This window comes from Solenopsis invicta, chromosome 11 (genome assembly GCF_016802725.1).
Source record: "Solenopsis invicta isolate M01_SB chromosome 11, UNIL_Sinv_3.0, whole genome shotgun sequence".
Lineage (NCBI taxonomy): Eukaryota > Metazoa > Arthropoda > Insecta > Hymenoptera > Formicidae > Solenopsis > Solenopsis invicta.
Window position 1 is genome coordinate 9,219,721 of NC_052674.1, and position 21,952 is coordinate 9,241,672.

At 38.3% G+C, this 21,952-nt stretch overlaps 6 protein-coding genes and 1 long non-coding RNA gene across 10 annotated transcripts; 5 read left to right on the forward strand and 2 right to left on the reverse strand.

Moving 5' to 3' along the window:
- The first annotated feature begins 511 nt into the window (after positions 1-511).
- On the forward strand, positions 512-3,620 carry LOC105199280 (actin-related protein 3). 2 transcript variants are annotated; one of them, XR_005575784.1, is made up of 7 exons: positions 512-763; positions 1,085-1,265; positions 1,716-2,030; positions 2,103-2,417; positions 2,512-2,730; positions 2,806-3,046; positions 3,169-3,620. XR_005575784.1 is itself a non-coding variant. In XM_011166290.3 (6 exons), exons 1-6 carry the CDS (start codon positions 720-722, stop codon positions 2,983-2,985), a joined length of 1,254 nt encoding a protein of 417 aa, XP_011164592.1. In that variant the 5' UTR covers positions 512-719; the 3' UTR covers positions 2,986-3,386. The 2 variants fall into 2 exon arrangements, 1 of the variants encoding a protein (XP_011164592.1); XM_011166290.3 differs by having other exon boundaries at positions 2,806-3,386.
- LOC105199265 (transcription factor 25) lies at positions 3,282-7,433 on the reverse strand. 2 transcript variants are annotated; one of them, XM_011166275.3, is made up of 9 exons: positions 7,215-7,433; positions 6,868-7,127; positions 6,410-6,792; positions 5,560-5,791; positions 4,980-5,233; positions 4,599-4,908; positions 4,178-4,471; positions 3,907-4,094; positions 3,282-3,694 (listed from the first exon to the last, which is right to left on the reverse strand). In XM_011166275.3, the coding sequence occupies exons 2-9, from the start codon at positions 6,994-6,996 to the stop codon at positions 3,670-3,672; spliced, it is 1,815 nt and encodes a 604-aa protein (XP_011164577.2). In that variant the 5' UTR covers positions 6,997-7,127; positions 7,215-7,433; the 3' UTR covers positions 3,282-3,669. The 2 variants fall into 2 exon arrangements, with proteins under 2 accessions (XP_011164577.2, XP_011164583.2); XM_011166281.3 differs by having other exon boundaries at positions 7,205-7,406.
- Positions 7,434-7,575: 142 nt separating this feature from the next.
- LOC105199256 (leucine-rich repeat-containing protein 59) lies at positions 7,576-10,955 on the forward strand. The gene is made up of 6 exons (XM_011166263.3): positions 7,576-7,895; positions 8,123-8,182; positions 8,282-8,404; positions 8,469-8,682; positions 8,889-9,092; positions 9,693-10,955. The coding sequence occupies exons 1-6, from the start codon at positions 7,794-7,796 to the stop codon at positions 9,992-9,994; spliced, it is 1,005 nt and encodes a 334-aa protein (XP_011164565.2). The 5' UTR covers positions 7,576-7,793; the 3' UTR covers positions 9,995-10,955.
- A 154-nt stretch (positions 10,956-11,109) lies between these two features.
- On the forward strand, positions 11,110-13,525 carry LOC105199301 (nuclear transcription factor Y subunit B-4). Its single transcript, XM_011166325.3, has 2 exons — positions 11,110-11,531; positions 12,678-13,525. Exons 1-2 carry the CDS (start codon positions 11,423-11,425, stop codon positions 13,220-13,222), a joined length of 654 nt encoding a protein of 217 aa, XP_011164627.1. The 5' UTR covers positions 11,110-11,422; the 3' UTR covers positions 13,223-13,525.
- Positions 13,526-13,578: 53 nt separating this feature from the next.
- LOC105199294 (ecdysone-induced protein 75B) lies at positions 13,579-20,575 on the reverse strand. 2 transcript variants are annotated; one of them, XM_011166312.3, is made up of 4 exons: positions 20,080-20,575; positions 16,853-17,569; positions 14,530-14,667; positions 13,579-14,295 (listed from the first exon to the last, which is right to left on the reverse strand). In XM_011166312.3, exons 2-4 carry the CDS (start codon positions 17,420-17,422, stop codon positions 13,789-13,791), a joined length of 1,215 nt encoding a protein of 404 aa, XP_011164614.1. In that variant the 5' UTR covers positions 17,423-17,569; positions 20,080-20,575; the 3' UTR covers positions 13,579-13,788. The 2 variants fall into 2 exon arrangements, with proteins under 2 accessions (XP_011164614.1, XP_039310656.1); XM_039454722.1 differs by having other exon boundaries at positions 16,853-17,781.
- Positions 14,667-16,588, forward strand: LOC120358911. Its single transcript, XR_005575785.1, has 2 exons — positions 14,667-15,337; positions 15,676-16,588. It is a non-coding gene; the product is annotated as an uncharacterized LOC120358911 (long non-coding RNA).
- On the forward strand, positions 17,781-21,393 carry LOC105199285. The gene is made up of 2 exons (XM_011166299.3): positions 17,781-19,716; positions 19,843-21,393. The coding sequence occupies exons 1-2, from the start codon at positions 19,572-19,574 to the stop codon at positions 20,052-20,054; spliced, it is 357 nt and encodes a 118-aa protein (XP_011164601.2). The 5' UTR covers positions 17,781-19,571; the 3' UTR covers positions 20,055-21,393.
- The last annotated feature ends 559 nt before the right edge of the window (positions 21,394-21,952 follow it).

The window sequence follows — 21,952 nt, forward strand, 5'->3', positions numbered from 1 at the left end:
TGCGCTTATAATTTTGATTAGAATAGGCAAAATTATTATAGACAGATTCGCGCGCGTTGCAATATTAACAGTATGTATTAATGTGGGATTGATAATGGTTTCGTTACCTATTAAATGAGTCGCAATGTCGCTCGCGTCAATTTGGTCCGCCCGCACTTGTCACGTTCCGCAAGTGAAAAGAGCGAGAACTGGCGAGAAGCGACTTCGTTTCCGCGCGGCCAACTTCACGCGCCAAGATCGATACTATGTATCTCGATCTCAACTTTGCGTTCATTTTTCACGTTATGACGCAAATTATTATTAAGTTTTAAGACACATCAGATTATAATTACTTCTAAATAACAATTTAAAAAATGTAAATAAATTAAAATACAAGTCAAATTGTCTCCCTTCACAACATCGATCGATATCGATTCGATTAATCATCTCTAGGTACCTCTGCGAGTGTCAACAAACGTTTCGTTGTTCGTTTTCTAGGGCACGCTGCGATATCGCGTTATTTCGCACGGAGGCCACGTACCGTGTGAGTCGCTGGTCGCTGGAGTGAGTCAAGCGACAGGACAGGAGTGAGGACTAGTGGACAGGCGTGGTGTGTCGTTTTGCGGCGGTTCTGGTGTGAGCTGGTGTGCGCGCGTGTGTGTGTGTGTGGGGTTAGCCGCGACCGTCGTCGGCGCGGGTGCGTTTTGTCGGGACAAGAGCGATCGGTGGTGCCGGGAATCATGCTTGGACGTCTCCCTGCGTGTGTCATCGACGTGGGCACCGGGTAAGCGCTACCCTGGAACCGATAGAGCGGACGTAATCGATTTTCGAAGGGTGGAGTCGGTTTTAGGTTAGGTAGTCAACTGATCTGTCATCGACGACATGCCTTTCGGCCAAACCCATTGTGAACCGCGTCTCCTCTCCCTTATCCCTCCCACGGTGGATTCATGAGTACTCCGTGATATTTACGATTAAAAAAAATCATTTGATCCTACGGCAAGTCATATCGACGTGTGTAAAAATATTTGCCGCCCACGCACAATCGTGATACGATCAGTGCCTCTCACTCGTGCTTATTTATCTAATCGTGATGTTATCTCGTTAGGTATACGAAACTGGGATTTGCTGGTAATAAGGAGCCTCAGTTGACTATACCATCAGCGATCGCCATCAAGGAAACAGCTAAGGTCGGTGACAATAATGCAAGGAGAATTACAAAGGGTGTGGAGGACCTGGACGCCTACATCGGGGACGAAGCATTCGAGGCCACTGGATACTCGGTTAAAGTACATATTCACAAACTGTTTCTTCGAAACAACTCTACTGAAAATGTCTGATTAAAACTACTAGAAAGCTCTTATTTGATCTAGATGGAATCTAAGATGGAATTGTGTTTTTAAACCTGCATTTTTTTTCCAATAAAACATAATTACTTTCAAATTAGTTGTATTGTATTGTATCAGTTGTTTTACTGGGAAATTCAGATTCATAATTTAATTGAAAAATTCAAAAACACAATTTGATTGAACTCTACAGAGTTCAATCATTGTATATAATTAATTTGAAAGTTATATTTTACTGGAAAATGCAAGTTCAAAAACACAATTCAATTTTACTAGACTGAGTAGAACTTTCTAGTAGTTTAAATTAGATATTTTCAACAGAGAGGACTGATTTTTTTCTTTCTTGATGATCCTTAATACTTACCAATTGCCTTTTGATCCTTAATTCGGCAGTATCCAGTGAGGCATGGGCTAGTGGAGGATTGGGACTTGATGGAGAAGTTTTTACAACAGTGCATTTTTAAATACCTCAGGTCAGAGCCTGAGGATCATTATTTCCTTTTAACCGAACCACCTTTAAACACACCAGAGAATCGAGAGTATACCGCGGAAATTATGTTTGAGTCATTTAACGTGCCGGGACTTTATATAGCTGTGCAAGCTGTTCTCGCCTTAGCAGCCTCATGGACTGCTAAAAATGTAGAGGACCGCACTTTGACAGGTGTAGTTGTCGACAGTGGGGATGGTGTTACTCATGTAATTCCAGTGGTACGTATAGAAATGTTAAATTTCGTTTTAATATCGCGCTTTTCGAATCTAATAATTATTGCGTTTTTACAGGCAGAAGGTTTCGTCATAGGAAGTTGTATAAAACACATTCCTATCGCTGGTCGCGATATTACCTATTTTATACAAAGTTTGCTAAGGGAACGAGAGATTGGGATACCTCCTGAACAATCGTTAGAAACAGCCAAGTCGATCAAAGAGAAATACTGTTACATATGCCCGGATATATCGAAGGAATTCGCCAAATACGATAGTGATCCCACAAAGATTAAGAAATACGAAGGTATCAACAATATTACTAAGCAACCTTTTGTGGTGGACGTCGGATACGAGAGGTTTCTCGGACCGGAAATATTCTTTCATCCTGAAGTAAGTGACCCACGCGTGTGTAACTACTAATTTATATAATCGATGCGCGAATATTCTGTATATCTATTATTTTCTATATATCTAAATATTTCAGTTTTCCAATCCGGACTTTACAACGCCGCTCAATGAAATTGTCGACGACGTGATTCAAAACTGCCCAATCGACGTCCGAAGACCACTGTATAGTAATATTGTGTTATCGGGTGGCTCCACCATGTTCAAAGACTTTGGTAGGCGATTGCAACGCGATATAAAAAAAATCGTCGACACGCGGCTCAAGCTCAGCGAAACGTTAAGTGGCAGCCATATTACGGTAGATATCATGATGATAACACTTATTTATGAGATGAAATAATATATTTTGTATTAAATTCTATTTATATTCTAGCCAAAACCAATAGACGTTCGTGTGATATCGCATCACAAACAACGTTGCGCAGTATGGTACGGTGGCGCACTGCTGGCGAGCGATCCAGAATTCTACACAGTTTGTCACACAAAAAAGGCGTATCAGGAATATGGTCCTGGAATTTGTCGTTATAATCCCGTATTTCACAGTATGGTTTAAGAAATAGGGGACGAGTATGACGATCGAAATCATTTTTAAGAATATTGTCACTTATGAATATGTAAGGATTCTCTAATAATTTACTTTGTTTTTCTATGGTGCTATAAATGCAATTAAAAATTAAAAATTAATTCCAAGATTCCAACTTGTTTGTAAACTTAATTTTTGTATGTCTTTTTACAGAGATTTGAATCAACATGATTTGAATCTACAATTAGATTATTAATGTACGTTTATTCTTGGTATTTAATCATCGTTGAGGATGTATGGCATACACTTGACGAGGCGCATTTCCATAGAATTTACTGTGTATTTTATTTACTGCGATAGATATATTTATCATATTTACAAGTCTTTAAAAAAAATGCATGTATAATAACAGATTTATGATGTTAGAATAATTATTTGTCGTTTAATAGTGATGCATAATAATGCAACACTACACACCATTCAAAAGCAATTTTACACTAAGCAAAAATTCTAACAAAATTTTATACATGAAATTTCTTTATACATAAAATCAAATGAATTCTAGAATTATCTTCTTAAACTATTGTATGGACTTGTTTGCATTTTTACATGTACTATTTAAAACAATGTATATGTATTATTTAAAATTGCACTGTTTGGACAGATTTCTTTTGGTGTTGTTTATGTTCCACACGCAATTTGAAAAGGTTGTCATTATGCGTGATCATCATTCTCTTCGCTAAACAAACGAAAAGTATAATTAGTATCAGTTGATATTTTTAATCGCGTACAATATGAATGAATGAATATGAAAATTTAATTTACAATAGTCCCTAATTGATAATCTATTTTGAATTTGTTTAATCATGAATGAAAGGATGACTATAAGAAAATAATTACGATATTCCTATTTTCCAAGATAATAAATTTTCTTCTTTTGTATATACTTACAATAGATTCAAATCATTTAAAGCAGCAGCTGTGCCATTGATATCCGTGAAAAGTGAAGAGAAAAAAAGAGAAAAAAAATTTGAGCTGCTTTCAGTTTGTCTATCGTTTGCCGTAGGCCTTTTATAAATGTCGATGCTGTCTAGTGGTGGTAATGGATCGTGTGACAACATTGGATCTTCCCCCTGAATCTGAAATAAGTAACACGTAAACTTTAATAAAGTTGTAGCAACATGTTTTGTCTTAACACAATAAGCAGAGTACGAGATATTACCTCTTGGACGTTAACTATAACTTCTTGCAAGTCCGATAATATGATGTGTCTTAATATGTTTCTCGGCAGCTTTCCCCGATAGCGTTGGCTACGCTTCACTTGACAATACTTAATATAATCATCTTTAGACTCAACTCGATTTAGCACCACGTGCACACACTCTTCCAACCATGGTAAAATATCTGCCTCTTTCCAGAGATGGAAGCTACGTACTACGTATAACTTTTGTAGCTTCTCTAGAGCCGGTGATGTGCTAGATTGTGCTTTAGAGTTGAAGAAATCGTGGCCCATCACCTGAAAAGGGAAATATTTAAATGACCACAAATAGCATTTTTTTCAGAGCATTTATTGTGCACTGAAAAAATGGATTTTTAGAAAATGTGACAGCTAAGAATAATTTTTTTTTTTAATCTTGCAATACCTTTGTGTCTGTTTGTATGCTGCATTTCTCTAGTAAGAGCATCAATACACCTGGAAACATGATAAGAGCGTTTTGCAGAAGCGTATTGGCATCAGTTTTATTTCCCATACGAAAGTGAGCCAGGGCCAGACTGTACGCTACATTTGGTAATTGAGTTAAATTTCTGGAATCCTCCCACAGATTACAAAACTGTATGAACCATTCGTATTCTTTGGCTTTCAGAGCGTAAAAGTCAATGGCTAAGACCACTGCTATTGGATCACCTTCAGGATCCAATGACAGGAGTAATTTACAAAATTCCAAGCTTGTTCTGAAATTGTTATTGAAATTAATGTAGATTTTCATCTTTTCATTCTCCGATATTCTTCCACGTGTATTTACCTGTAACAAGCACGTCCGCCGACGAATCCGAGATGTTTAAAAAGCGTTATAAAAAGTGCGCGATTCTGTTGTTTCCTATAATCTAATCTACATTGCGCGGTTGTTATGTTGAACAACGGATGAAACGCACATTCTAAGCAATATAGAGCCCGTTTGATAAATTCTGCTGCATACGCTAAATCATCATTTATTTTACATATTTCAGATACCTGCAGAAGGGAGTCTATATGGTAAGAATGGGCATTTACTATACTCTGAAACATATTAATTTGTATATTAATGTTTATATGTCGGATATAAATAAAAAATTTGTATTGCCTATTATATAAGCTTCTAAGATAACAAAAAGAGAAAACAAAAATAAATAAGTCATACAAGAATGTTCAACCGCTAATTAATAAATAACCTTATAAATTGCTTGGTACGGTAAAATTAGCTCAAAATTGAGCTGAAATGTATAATTGCATTAAATGTTTTTTGCGTTATTACTTATATCAGCACTCTTATTTGTTTACCCTATTTTGGTATTTTTTTCACAAAATCTAATATCACTATCTAATTTTACTGCACATACACTTACAATTATGTTCTCTGGATTTAAACTTTCAACAGCTTGCAAGAATTTATGCTGTATCTCTTTGTATGAGGCGCTATGTTCATATACAAAATGTTGTACATCCCCCGTTGTTTTCATAGAGTAATCTAGAGCCATCGTTAATCCAGATTTCTTAGTTTGTACCCAAGTATTATCTTGTTGTGGGCTAATCAACCATGTTTTCTTTGTATTTCCAGGACGACCTTTATTTCTCTTACTGCAAGAAACAGAGTATTCTTTCCAACAAAAACAACTTCCAAATTATGACATATGTTATCAATATATCACATAATTATATAAATCAAGATTGGCAAGTAACGCGTTACTTGTAACATTTGTAACTTGTATTTGTAATATTTATACTTTATATTTTAGATTGCATCCCAATAATCATTAAATTAAATTTAAATATTAAAAATTTATCTTAACATGTAAACTACATAATTTTTCTATACTGACATTAAATACTGAATTCTTAATAATATTAATGCTTAAAAGCAATGAAAATTTTTGATAAAATTTACATTTGTGAATTACAATTTAAATTTCTATATTAAAAAATAAAGGTATTAATATAAAGAATTAGAATTATTAAATAAATTTAATATAAAGAAAAGCCATATAAACTACTTTAAGTCTCTTGTAAGTTTTAATATTGATTATTAAATAATGTAATTTTAAAATCTCTCCAATATCTTTTTAGCATTACAAACATATAATAAATTGTAAAATTTGCAATAAATAACAGTAACAAATTATTTTGAACAAAAATTAATAGTAATAGTAACACGTTACTTTTATGAAGTAATATTTTCAATCCTGGATACAATTGTACCTTTGGCCAGCCTCTATTGTTTTACTACCAAAAATCCTCTTCAATTCATTATATGGATTCAAGTGTTTACGCTGTACAGTCAATATGTTCTCCTTGGATATTTTGTCTACCCATTGCGCTTCCAAAACTTGATTACTACAACCTGGCAGTGGCTCCCCAAGCAACTTGTTCACCTCCCTCACACTTCGTTCAATCTCGTCCACATTCTCATTATACTCCGCGTCGTGTTCCTGCTGGCTCTTGACTCTCTCATTTTCCAATCTCTTATGCTTTTTCTTTTTCTTCCTGCGCTTTGTGTCATTGTAATCTGTATTGTTTGTGACTAGGTCCTCATCCTCCTGCTTGTCATCAGTATCTTCGTCCTTATCGGAGTTCTGATTCAACTGTGAACAGACAGTTGTTATCATCAACGTCACCGATGTCAAAAGAATAAAATGATAACATTTAGTTCTACGTACCACATCAAAAACATTGAAGGATTTGGATTTGGCGTTGGTCACCGGGATTTCCGTGTCACTTACGTCGTCGTCACCTTTCTCGAGGATCACGTCGCCGCCGTAAACCTTTTTCATATACCGCGTGGACATTTCGAGGTGTGTACACAGGTAATTTTTTTTTTTTCAAAAGTGGGGGTTTTGCAGTTGTCTTTCGTTGCGAGAACACTTGCGATTCCAAACCTCGTGAATCTCGAGAATGTTCACCACTTCACTTCAAGAATCTGCAAAATTTATCACCTCGTGATGAATCCCATCAAATCAATATAACATCCTTGACACGCGCTATTGCAAAGCGTACCGATACGCACTGTTATGCAGCTATAACTGCTAAACTCGGAACGTCCTGGAAAAAGTGCTCTGTTCGCTTTTCGAACGGAATACAAGAATACAGAAAATTTGGTGACCGCAATAGATCGAAATCGCGATCGAGAACGAGCCAGAACGAGCCAGGCCAGACACAAGGTTCAGCAAAGTTCGCCTGACTTCGCCAACGAGCTGAACGAGCTGAACGAGCGAGTCGACAACAGTCGACAAGGAAACAGAGAGAATCCTTCTCCCTCTCTCTCCTTTTTATCCTCTCTCGTCGACGCAGTTTATCCTTGTCGCTGTCGGTCGTCAAAACGCTGGTTACCGCGACTGGTCGTCGCGTTCCTCACTAGGTGATGCGCGTTTCGCGTTTCACTGCCCACGTGAGCCTCCTGATTGTGTACATGTCGAGCGAGCTCCCGGATGCGGGCGTCTGCTTACGTGTACAAACAGGGTCGGTGACGGGGCACGTGCGATTGGAGTTAGAGACTCGACAATCTGCGATCTGACGTTTCGCAAACGACGACGACGCACGGTGGAGTGACCGCCCGCGTTCCCATTCCGCGCGAGACTCGGCAGACATGACCGTGAAACTGAAGCTGAAAGACGTGAAGGACAAGCTGAAGGATGACACCCTGGACCTCAGCTTGTGCGACTTGGAGGAAGTGCCTGTGCGAGAAATCGTGAGTCCTCGTTTTTGTTTTTTTTGTTTTTTTTTAGAAAAAAAATTTGTATGAAACGCATATGGAAATCCACTCTACTTTTCTGTTGCATAGAATTCTGCCTAGTTGATGTTTAACTCACAGTACTTTTTGTAACTATTATTGTGTCATTTGTTACAAATGCTAAAAGGTCAATTTATGATATAAATATTCTTATATCATGTTTTGAGTTATATTATATGTTTCAGGCATCTCTTAGGAAAGCAACAAATGTCAATTTGTCAACCAATCTTCTGGTTTCACTACCGGTATGTTTGGATTCAATTGAGATTTTTATTAATTTTAATTATTTTTAATAATTTAATTCTTTGTCTGTGCTTGTCTTGTGAACAGCGAATCTTTTGCAGGTCACTTTTGTTACTTTAAAACAAATTGTAAAATTGGATCTCAGCAGGAACATGCTGGTCGAACTTCCCGAAAATTTTGGTGAAATGACACAGTTGAAACATTTGGATTTGTATGCTAACAAGGTAAAGAACATCTTTTTCTTATAATATCTCTAACAGAATTGCATATAATTTGCATAATTTACAGATTAGCAGATTACCTCTGAGTCTAAGCGAATTGAAAAATCTAAGGTGGTTGGATTTGAAAGAAAATCCTTTGACCGAGGCAGTTGCCAGTGTTGCAGGACCATGCAGCAATATGCGCGAGTGTCAGGCATGCGCTCGTAATGTCGTTACTTATCTGTCCAACGTCAAGCTCGTCATCGAAGAAGAAAGATTACGTAGATTAAATAATGCCTCAGGTGGGCTGCGCTCGTTGCACAGTTGTTGTTTAAAGCCTTTTTACACTAATGTAAATTAACTTTAATCTTGGTTTAACTTACTTTCTATGTTTGTCCAGTTTTAAATATTAAGAAAAAATAGAAAGTAAATTAAACCAAGATTAAAATTAATTTACATTGGTGCAAAATAAGCTTAAGTCGTACATTATATTACTATGATATTTTAGGCGATGGAGACAAGGAAGTGGCAAGTACAAAAAAGGAAGGCAAAAGGAAAAGAAGGAAGAACGCAGAAAGGGAAAAAACAAATGGAAATAAAACCGAGTCTTTGACACAAAACGAGGGAGGATCTTTACAGGACAATAGCGATAGCGCAAGATTAATGGGATCGTCCGATAGCACGTCCGCGCGTACATCGTACAGATCCACAGGTAAATAAACGTCCATTTTAACACTTAACGCACATCTTGAAACATTTGTGTTTTGCATATTTATTTCTTTGAAATATCTTGCCAGTTATAATTAGTTATAACATTTATATACATTTTTATTTAATAACTATACAATACTAATAAAAATGTTAAAGTATATTATAAGAATCACTTAATAATTTTTATATATTTGTAACAGTTAATGACGAACATGAATGACTCATGATGTGTGGTAATGTAATGGTCTGCAAAATGAAAGTGTGTGTTAAGTATAAATTTGCGTAATAAAAATCCATTTAATATAATTAAAATTTAGAAAAGGCTAACAGGCGATCATAGCAAGATTTTTGTAGCTCAATAACATTTATTATTTTTTGCAGTGTATATTTAAAAAACACTGAAAATAATGGCGCACAGTTGAAGAACTAGAAAATGTATATAAAATTACTTGGAAAAATATTATTGAGCACTACAATCGTTTATTGGTCTTCTCTAGATTTTAATCATGTTATACACATTTCTCGGTCTTATCTAGATTATTGTAAAAATTGTTTACTTAATATCACGATATGATTTCATATGGCTGCCTCGACGATTCAGGCACTGGACTGTGCCGGTCTCTCACATGCGTGATCGTGTGGCTGTTCGTGGTTAGCTCGCTGCTTACCGTAACGCTGATGATACTCTCGTGGCGTTACGAGCAACAGACGGACACGTTCCTGCAAAATGCACAGACGTTGTCGGGGCTGCCGTTAAAAAGTTATCATCGGCAAACCACGGATTATTTGCAGCGTATAATAAAGCTTGCAACCGTGCAGGTCGAAACGATTATCGACGCTGTCAACGATTTTTATAAAACGCAATTCGAGAGTGGTACGAATAAGGCGGAGAAGGAGTTATAACACCATTTGCCCATTTCCATTTAACCCTGGAATGGTATTCGTATTTTTCTGTTTATATTGACACTACTTTGGGTAAAAATTCACCTGCTCAGCAAACGAAAATAAATTCAAATAAATTGAAAATTGCAATTTATTTTAATTTATCCGAGTTTACGTTTTAGAATCTTGAAGTGTTTCAAACGAATTCAAATGGTTTAAATAACGAAAATAGAGAAAATATACCGATTAAAAGCAGATCTTAGTGCTCAATAATTTTAAAAATAAATTTACAAACATTTTCCCCAAACTACGCGTCGTATACTTAAAAGAATCTAGAAATGTTACGAAAATTAAATTGCTAATCAATTAAAATGAAATGCACTATTCATCATTTTGAATTCGGATGTATTCATAGGCTTGTTTTCTATTCCTGCACTAGACTGCACTGGAACGTTCCTTCTTGCTTTCACTAACTTTGAAATATCTATCTATTTCATTTTAAGTGTACACTTATTTAGAGAGTTCAGGAACAGAAAACAAACGGCATGTCTCATATTATTTTTGGATTCTAATAGATTCAAAAAATCTTGAGCGCGAATTCGAAAATGCTGAAATAAATTTATTTCTATCCATTTCAATTCATTTTTATTTACTGGGCATATAATTAAGAATTTTTTTATACTCTTTTTATATCTATAACTTTCAATGCTTTTTTTATAGACTAATTGAATTAACACTAGTTTTATGTACAAAAAGTGTTATTTAATATTATTTGAACTTAACTAAAAATATTTAATTTAAAAAAACTATACTAAATTTGAATTGACACTTGAATATTCACCCATAGTAGGATTCGAGAGTTAATTGTGGAAATCGGCAAAATCGGAAGACATTTAAACAAAACTGAAACGATGCATTTAAGATTGGGTTGTATTATAAAAGCTTATTTTCGTTGAAAAATAAACTAATAAAGAGATATTCCTGATAAATACATTATTTATCTTTCAGCGTTTGGCCCTTCGAAGAAAAATAAAAGATTACAAATTTTTAATTGTCAAACGCAACTGTGACGATCGAACGTGACGCGGGTTCACAATTGTGCGTTGTGACTTCCGGGCGTTACCGGGAAAAAAGTCCCTAGAGTCACTTCCGGCGTTACGGATCACGTGACTACTTTGGCGGTCAACTGCTCGCGCGTCGTCTATTGACGTCACTTCAGCGCAGGACCTTGCGATTGGTTAATCTGGCAGGAAAACTACACGAGTGGCTGCGATCGATCGTCACGTGATCATACCGGACGCTTCCGTAATTCGTGCGGTTGCTCGCTGTGTGCGAGCACACGTATGCACTACGCTTCGTAAGCGGTGTAAAAACCAGTAAAAACAAAGGTGGAAAAGAAGGTTAAAAGAGGATTCGTTCAATCTGCTTCGCGCGCGAATTAGATCAAGGATGGAGAACAGCGGCGAGAGCGGTGACGACGGTCCATTGGGCTCGTCCTTTTTGGGCGGTAGCACCGTCGCAACGTCCTACATTGGCGTGCAATCGGATGATTTGGAAGGTAGGTTAACTTTCTCTCCGTTAGAGCCAACGTTAGATCATGGTAAAATGACGCCTGAGACGCTCGCATTTTGCTGAATGTTATCCGAATTATTTTTGAAATTATAATTCGTTTGCGTCAAGTTGGATCGAGTTAAGTCTCGGTACGAGAGAGAGAGAGGGAAATATGGTCGTGTTGCTAATTAAACTGCAGCGTGTGTTTACATGGCACTTCAGTTTGCCCTCGTGCGTTTTCGATCGGCATCGTTTAATTTTTATCGCTAAATTTCTCACTGGCGAACAACTTTCATTTGATAATTATCTCGTAGATGTGATGGAGTTTCTGCCGAGATAGCACTTGCCTGCGATCCTGAATCTTCGTGCAGTTTGCTTTAAATAAAATACGAAGATGTTCACAGAAAAAAAATGGTATCAGATCCACAATTTATTGTTTCATGTATAAACAAGAATATAAATTCATAAGAGAATTTATAATCTTAAACAGACATAATTTTGTTAACATAAAATTTTGTTTCTTTATGTAAGCAAATTATGTCTGTTTAAGATCATTAAATTGTAATATAGTCTTGTTTATAGGCCCACTGATAAAAAATAATAAATATTTAGATTTTAGTTGATAAACTGGCAAATTGTATTTAATAATTAACTAAATATCTAAACCTAAGATCGAAACATTGTGAATAAAGTTAATAACACAACAGAGCTGGTAAACACAATTTACCAGTTTGTTGAACTAAATTTTAATTATTATCAAATTCCTTCAAGAGTTTATATTCTTGCTTATATAAAACAATGAATGGTTGATTTGATACCAATTTCTTTTCTGCTTAGAGACATACCAACTTTATAGGCTTGCTTTCTATTTGCACTGGATTGCACTAGTTTCCCTTCTCGCCTTTGCTAAGTTTCAAACATATATCTATTTGATATTTCACTTTAAAAGCACAGCAGAAACTTCAGAAAGTGTCCACTAGAATAACTACAAAAAACAGACCTTATGTATTTATGAAAAGATTCATACTTGTATTTAGACAGTATATTTACATGATGACTCCCTCGTAAGTCGCCGCGAACTGGATTACAAGTCAAGTCCCTTGGTTGGTAAGATAATGTGTATAAATCTTAACAAATGCTTTTCTTTTAACAGATGATCCTGAGAACACGGATGACTCAAATCACGGCACGGGAGATCCTTTGCAGAGCCCCGGGGTCTCCACTGGCGGTGGGCCACTTCGCGAGCAGGATCGCTTCTTGCCAATCGCAAACGTCGCCAAGATCATGAAGAGAGCTATTCCGGAGTCCGGGAAGATCGCCAAGGATGCGCGTGAGTGTGTTCAGGAGTGCGTGTCAGAGTTCATCTCCTTCATCACGTCGGAGGCGAGCGACAGGTGTCACATGGAGAAGCGTAAGACTATCAATGGTGAGGACATTTTGTTTGCCATGACCACGCTCGGTTTCGACAATTACGTCGAGCCGCTGAAAGTGTACCTGCAGAAGTATCGCGAGACGACGAAGGGTGACAACACCGCGAACCCGGGCGCGGCGACTGGTAACGGAAAAACGGAGCCACAGAATATGTACGAGGACCAGCTGTTCGCTATTACCGCGACGGCGTCCAGTGTGACCACTTCCGACTCGTCTGTCATCTACAGTTATTCGTCGAACGAGCAGATGCAGTTTCAGCTTTCCTGATCACCGGGAGTTGATGAAGTGATATTGATATAAGTATTTATCGTATTTGTTCCGACGAGACACACTGTGTGATCTGTGAAACATGGGCATGAGGACGATCGCGTACAGATCCAATCACATGGAAAAGAAGTACGATTTTTGCCTAGCAATATGCGTAGCAATTTAAGTTTTAATATTAAGATCATGATCCATATTATAAGATTTGGTCGAGAATGAGGTTCTCAGAGAGACAAAGTAACTTTGTAAAGAAGCAATTTGTAAGCGTGGGCGTAAAAAATAAACCAGGAGGCTTCGCGAACGAGACCCGGTCGACGTGATTTTGGTGGTTTTCTTCATTTTCTCGAATACAATAAGGATAGAAAAACGTAGCCGATTTCTTTATTCTTCTATTGTTTAAGCTCTAAAACGCATTTTTAGACTACTCTTTAGGCGCTGCGAGAGCTCGCGGTTCAGGCCGCAACGGAAACTAAAGTACTCGAGTAATTGGGCGTGAACCGGCAGTAAATCGGCGTATATAGAATTCATTCGTAGAAAATGTTCGTGGCGCGCGATCACGAGTTGTCCCTTCACTCCGGTAATTGGGCAGGTGAGAGCAGGAGCTCGTGTCCTTTCGTCGCCGGTGACACGGAGCGACTCGTGGGCGCGACCGTAGGTCGGTCCCGTTCCTGTTGCGTCGACGGCGGCAACAGCGAGGCGGTCGATAACGTTCCTGGTCCTCCCGGTCGCGCGTCCGCTTTCCTCGCTTTCTCCTTGTGCGAGGCAACCTGGCAGAATGGCCAGCGGCACTGGCCGCAGTGACACAGACAGAGGCACAGCAGCACGCGTATTAGACAGCACAGCAGACCGGCGCATAGTAACGACGGGCCGACCAGCCTCAGCTGTGGGCTCAGGAAGCCCTTTTCTCCGGTACCGACGAACGAGATAACTAACCCAAGCGCGGTGGTCCCCAAACCCACGTAGAGCACGGTGTTGACCGCCGCGCTGACTTCGCCCCGATGACGAATGGCGTTACTGCTGTCATCTTCGTCGTCGTCCTCGCCACTGCTCCCGTAGCAGTAGCTGGCGTCTCTTATCTGAAGCATACGATTCCGTAAGACACCTTTAATCTCCTGATACATTCCATAAATGACGTATCTTTTTCTCCTTTCTCTCCAACATATTGTGCCTCTTCTTTTTAGTTGAATTTTTTTGCACGGTTTATCTTACCTTCTTTTCTTTTCCCATTGGGCAGGAAAAGAGAAAAGATGAACTGTGCAAGAAACTAAAAACAAACAAATCTATTGTATTGGTTTTCTGAAGAAAATTACCCTGTTTCTTTTCATCCATCGCCGATGTGCTTCGCATTGCTTCGTTCTGTATCCGGGCGACGTAGGAGATAAGGGGAGGGGCGAAGGTCTGTTGCATCCTTGCCATGCCGCTTTGCCGCCGGGTCCCTGACCACCGCACTGAAATATTTAACTCTCAGACATATCTTTATGAGTAATCCGTTAAGGCCAATATAAATCACATAATTCCGTTAATGTAAGTAATACTCGACGCGTCGTCATGTTTCTTTAGTTGATCAACTTTAATTTATTGTATCTCGTAATTCTATCTTTTGCAATAATAATAATAATAATTCTACTATTCTGTATTCTGCAATAAAATTCCGTGAAAAGATTCACAGCATCTTGGACAATATATACAGAAAACCCTTTAATCCTTTTATAGTTTTTCGTATGTTTACGTGCGCCTCACGTGAATGAACGAAGTATTAAATTATTTCAGTAAAGGATGATAGTAAAAAGATGTATGGTCTACCCGAAGAGTGATTGATACTTTTGTTACGTTTGTCCGATCTATTACACCGTAATCTGTCCGAAGGAATACTGATCAATGAGGAATACATAGTCTCATAGAATGTCGGTCCGTCATTCATACCGAGTTCGTCTGTTCTAGGTCGTCTATACTCTGAAGAAGAGCTGCGCGACGTTACAATACTAATTTACGGCGTTCACGCAAAGGGATCGAGATCGCTTTACGACGGCCATGAACTCTTGATACTTACCCCGTACACGTAAGATCGTGGGGGATACCGTGGTAGCGGCGGAATGAGTCTGGTGGCGAAATTGGAAGGTAATTCTCTAAAATTCACCGCCTTACCCCCCCGTAATCGCTGTTTCTCTCGTCTAATTAATAGAGCGGCCTGCATCCCGCTTATTCATTTGTGTACACTATCGATAGAGGTCTCAGCCCTTTGCCCCCAGTTTTTCTTTCTTTTTTTTAATCCTTTTTTTTTCTCTCCCCGATACGATGCGAAGAGACCAGTCCACCTCAAAGTCCCATCAGCGATCGATACCGATCTAACGTCGCGCTACCCGCCATCGGCATCGATCGCTGCTCGTTCTCGTCGATGATAATAGTTGGAAGCATGTTTCACGCTATACTGAAATTACATTACGAGCCGAATTTAGGGGCCTGGAAGAGATTCGGGCATGGAGAATCTGTCGCCTCTCTTACGCCGCTCGACGGGTTTATCGCGTGTTATACGCCACCAGACAGCCGATCGATGCTATTTGCTATATAACGTTGTACGAGGTGCCGGCAAAGAGATGTGGTGCAATCAGAGGGAGCATATGCGCTTTGAGTGAGGGTGAGTCGCGCTAAAGCGATAGAGAAGTGAGCTTCGTAATTTCTCTTTAATCTAATTGCGTCAATGATCGCACTCAGCAGAGATGACAGTATAACGTAATCGAATTCTTCATCAATGTGCATAAAGATACAAAATTGAAGATGGAAATTTAAAACAAATTCTCCCTTGTAAACATTGATGGCAAGAAACGCTATCTAAAACTTTTTACTATCTTGATTTTGATAATTGCAATAAAAATAGCGATAATATATAGATTAAATAATCCCTATAAGCACACAATATTTCTAGATTATATGAATATTATTAAAAATAAAAGTAATATACTATGAATATTCCAAGAATATTATTACAGATATTTTTTAATATCATGGAAATATTCTGTTAATGTTATATATCCACTTTACAATGTTTTTATATTTATGGAAAATATAAAAATATTTATATATAATAGTTCTGACAAAGGAATAGACATTCCTTGAATTATATTTTACAATTATTAATAATAAATGACATGTTTAAACTTTATTTTTGGTATAAACTTCATTTCATTTTAATAAAAAAATAATGTTTTAGGAACGTTATTTAATATTTAATATTATATTGACTAGAATATTACTTAATATTCAATAATATTGCATATTTATAGGGATTGATGTAACAGGATAGACTTGAAAAGGGAGACGTATTGAAAAAAAATAAACATACAAACAAATGTTGCAATGATTTCTAAAATATACCATAATTTCTTATTATTTGTGACAGATCAGATACTCAATTTTCTCTGCCTAATGCGCACATTGCGAGGGGCGCATTTATCTCGCTTTGCATGATTTCAGTGATAAGTACGCGTGGACTATTTATACGTGTAAGAAGGTGGAAGGTCGTGATGGTGAGCACTGGCAAGATATAAAGATATAAAGAGAGAGCGGGTAGAAATAGAGCGTGAGCCCGGAAGAGGCTGGTTATGAGGAGAAAGAGTGCTCGACGATGTTACCCACCTGTAGCTCCGAAGTAGGAGGCGAGACTCGGAGATCGAGGATCGAGGGTGGCGGGAAAGGAAAGTTGCTGGACTTGTTGGCCGGAAAAGTGGTAGCGGACGCCGAGGACTCGAGGGAGAGCGGGGGTGGCGAGATCGGGAATTGAATCGGCGAGACCGGGGCGACCTGCTGGGACTTGTGATGGTCGGTGTGACGGCGCCGATCGTCGATGACCGAGTGGAACGCGGCGGACGACGACGACGTCGACGTTGGCGCCTGCTGTGGATGTGCTCGCGAGGCTTGCGGTGTCGATGCGACTTGGTGCGAACGGGCGGCGAGCTTGGTCGGATGATGATGATGGTGGTGGTGGTGCTGATGGTACTGGTGGTGATGCTGGTGCTGATGTTGGTGCTGATGCTGATGTTGATGCTGATGCTGATGCTGGTGGTGCTGCTGGTGATAACGCGCGCCAGGCGGCAAGCCGGTCTTCAGTCTTGGTGGAACGACGTTGACCGGCGCCTGTTTGTTGAGCTGCAGCCGCTTCTGCTTCCTCCGGTTGGCGATGCTCGCACCACCCGCCGCGGCGTACATCGCTCCGCGGGTTACCGGGTCGCTTCCTCGCTTCCCGTCTCAAAGTGACTCCGTATTCGGGGCAGCCCCCGTTCCCGTTACGAGTTACGTCGCATGATCGGGCGATGATCGGTCCTTGCCATGTTGTGTGATTCTCGCACCCTCGTCCTATCCGGAGAAATATCACTTTCTTTTCCTTTTCTTTGTTTCTCTCTCCCACTCTTTCCCTTGCCCCTCTGGAAAGGCAAGAAACGTGACGGAGCTCCGTCCGTCTGTGTCGCCCATCATGATAGTCTACGTCTACGTCTACGTCTCTAAATTGCTATGCGGCAAGCACGATTAAAGCGATCCACCTAATGTTGGGTCAAATTATCACTAATCTGCGAACACGTAATGCATTGACGATTCGTATACGCACACAGATATAAGTTGTTGTCACGATCTTTCACGTGCGTAGCTAATTCCGTAAAGCTTGAAATTTTTATTCTTTTGGTTTTATCGATTTCCAAAGTTCAAATCAAACAATACATATACCAGATCTGTTTTTCTTTCTAACTATCGTTATTTAATATTGTATCTTCTGCACTTAAAACAAAAGCACTTAGATAAGATTTAAAAAAAAGCAAAAAATTGTAGAAATTGAATGTAAAAATTCAAATGTTATACATTACAAATATTGCAATTACAATCATTTGTAAATCTTGCAGTTTTTTAAATTTTGTAATTTTAATGTCATTTTATTCAGTGTTGAGATAAAATTGAAGAATTAATGTTTCGAGTAATCTGATTTTTAAAAAATCATGTTTCTCGAATCGAATAAAATTATTAATTATATAGTTAATAATTAACATGCAACATTTATTGCTTTGTACAGAATGCAGTCGAGCTCTTTGTTTATGCGTTCGTTTAATATTCGAAAAGCAAAGTTGCGTTTTTTTACATTTAATTGCTGCAACTACAGTTCGAACATAACACAAGAAAATTCTATATATATAATCAAGTACATATTCAAGAAAAAATTTTTATAAAATTTTAAACTTTAAATTTTATATAATTTTACAATAATGAAATTATATTTTATAAATTAATGGAATTCTTTCTAAACTAAATTTAAGCAAGTATCTATATAGAAAATTATATATATTTTCTTCAATTAAATTCTTTCAAATATATACTATATGTATATATATACATAATATTAAAAAAAAATTAATTTTAATTATGGGTGCAAGAAAAAATATTTCTTAGCACAACTGAAGATTTGATCAATCATCATACTACACCATTAACTATTTAAAATATTTAAAAAAGTTTGAAAGCGATATCTATTTTATATTCATATTTACATATTCATATTTACACACATTTATTAAAAAAATGTTTGATATGCAAGCGCCTAATTGCGAAGAAAAAGCAATGAGAAAAGAATTAGTGAAATCAATTGCTGCTCATGTGCGAAATTCTTTTTATCGATTACAACGATGTTTTCTTTATGGCTGATTTTAACGTCTATTAATTTCATTTTTTTATACTTTTTATCTCTATAAATATTTTTTTATAGACAAAAATTTTATTAATATTATTTAGACTAATTAGTTTATTACTTGATCTTAATTAGTCTATCTATTAACTAAGTTATTTATAAATTATTGATAAATTTAATTACTATGGGACAAGAGTTTGAATTTTTAATTTTAGTCTACTTACGCCTTTGAAATTACTGTGAATCTAACAAAATCTGGTTGCATTGATAAACTAATTAATTTTATATTAACGATTTAATATGGAATTTCTAATTTAATAATTTTAGGAAAAGAGAAGAAAAGAAAACAATTCACATTTGAACTGACGAACCAGTGCCATTATTTTTCTTCTACAAGCATATATATAGAATGAGACCAATAATTAATTAGTACAATTTGTCTCTCTCTTTTTGTTTCTTTCTCTTTATTCTTTTTAATTTTTTAGCGCTGCATGAAGAATGGTTAAAGTTAACTAACCCGATGAAATAGGTCAAAAATTATTCACATTATAAATCAGCCGCTTATATCCGAAGATTTGGAATCGGTCTTCAAGAAAGTCGCGACGTCCACGGTGTAGCGATTAAAAAATGCATGACAAGCGAGTTGGATGACAAGCGTTAGTCATCGGTGCTTAACGAATAAACGGCATGCATAGGCGACGTATACATGCATGCGTGCATGTAGATATAGATAGAGAGATATTCAATGCGAATGGTACCGCGGACGTAGTCACGGTAAACCGAGGTAGATCAACGGCGAACACACGACACGCAAGAAGCACCAAGAATAAGGGTAAGTGCGCTATCATCTACTTGTGATAAACGGAAAATCACAGGCTGGCTGGTGGCCTCCCGGGCACCTCATGTAACTCTCCTTCTATCGGTCTTTCAGCGATAAAAAAATTTTTTTTTCTTTTAGAGAGTGAATTGGAGGGAGTCTACGAACAACGAAGACGACGACAACAATCAGACAACGAAAAGTTTATGCTCGAATACATCCTGTTCTGTTTTTCATTTTTTTTAATTGGGCCGCTAATGACCGCTGCAGCAGCGAACGGCGGCAGCAACAGCAATAGGAGTACAGCAAACAAAAAAAAAAAGAAGAAACACAGGCATCAAGCCAGCCAATAACAACATCAAAAACGACTGCGCGTACCGACAGTCCAAAAGAGAGAAAGAAGTGTTTGTCACCGTGTTCAACCCCCTTTTTTTCTCTCTTTCTCTCTCCCTCCCTCTGCCTCTCTGCCTTGTTTCTTCAACTGGTTCACGATAAACAGTGATACATCGACATTTTGTCACCCCGTTATGCACGCGGATTCCCTCTTTTACGCGTTGTTCTTGTCCGTTCGTGCCACTCTTATCGCGGACGGTTTGATACCACGAACGACGACGACGATAACGACGACGGTTCAACGAATGGCGCGTCTCACTCGATCACCAGCAAGGCGCACGGAGCCTCCATCGCCCTCGTCGCGAATGTAGACGCACCCGTCACCCCCGAGCGTGCGTGCGACCACCCACGACCACCGACTGACGGACGAGCAGCCGCAGACAGCCGCACCGCACGCGCCTCTACCCTCTTTCCTCCTTTTCTCTCTCTTTTCCCTCGCGGTCCTCTCTCTTTCTCGTCCTCTGCTTCATCCCTTCTATCATCGGCAGCCGCGCGCGCAGGAGGAACCTCGCGCAGGGTTGAATCTAGGCGGGGGTGCGAACATAACAGCAGCTGACCTGTCACTTTCACCGCACTTGCATAGAAGTGTCACATTTACAAAAAAAGAGGGTGCATAATCTGGCCATGATCGCAAAAAGATTTGTTTGAATCAGGATTGAAGATAATTATCGATAAAAAATAAATTTTTGTGTATACAAGAATTTTGATATATTTGCTAGGACTTGCAGAAAGAGAGAGAAAGAGAAATTTATATTGTTAAAAAAATATTATTTGTATCTCTGGAACAAAGAGATTGTTCATTGTGCTGAGAAGAAAACGTAACGTGAGCAATAATAGTGAATTGCGTTTCGCCTTTGTAATAACACAATTCATATATTTGCTATTCCTATTTTACAACCCTCGCGAGTGATACAAAGGCGAGGGGGATATTGTTGAACGGCGCGCGCGTGCAAGAACGCCGAAGTCGAATTCTAGGGCAACCCGCTTTGGAGGGCGTCTATCCGCCACCCCGGCTGTAACCCGGTTACCTCACCTTCTCGATCTCACCCGCCGAGTCGATATCCGTGCTAGCCCGTTGCCTTTGACCTTTCACCTTTACCGCCCTAGCCTGATTTCGCGATGCAGGCAACGACCTGCCTCATCAGCCTTTTTGTTGGACGATTTATGATAATTACTATTCGGACTGTTATAAATATCATATAAATTTAAAAAATGCTGCTTGCCGTACACGTGTTAATATCATATAGAAAATACAATATGTAAGGAAAAATAAGAGATTACATAAAAATATGTGTTTCATAGGTGAAAATATTTTTTCCCTTTTTTACGAGGGGAAATTCACAGCCGGCATTGGTGTACAAAATTTCGGCAGTGGACTGCCGAAAAAAGTAAGCAGTGATCTATAATATTGACGGCATTGTCGTCAGTGGTTGGGGAGTGGTGAGCTCACTTCAGAGTCGGTTTTTCGATCATGGGATTGAGCACAAAAATTTTTGAATACTTCGGGAAAGCTTTAGAATTCTTGTGCAGGCATTGGCGTATGATGGGCACGCGGTAGTGTTCATAATTGCATGGCATTGCCTTAATTTTAATATAGGATTGACGGCATTGTAGGCATTGACTAACAATAAGCATTGTCGGCAGTGTACAAAAATGTCGGCAGTGTTTTACAGCAATGCCAAAAATCGGCATTGGTGTACAAAATTTTGGGTTGTGAATTCCCCCTCGCTTTTTTATGAGTTTTATAAAGTGCTTATAGTATCGTTATTAAATTTGGTCTAATTAGGTTGAGATATTTGTGGTTCAGTTTACGATTACGTTTAAGTATGACAATCATCTATCGACATGCAATTTATAG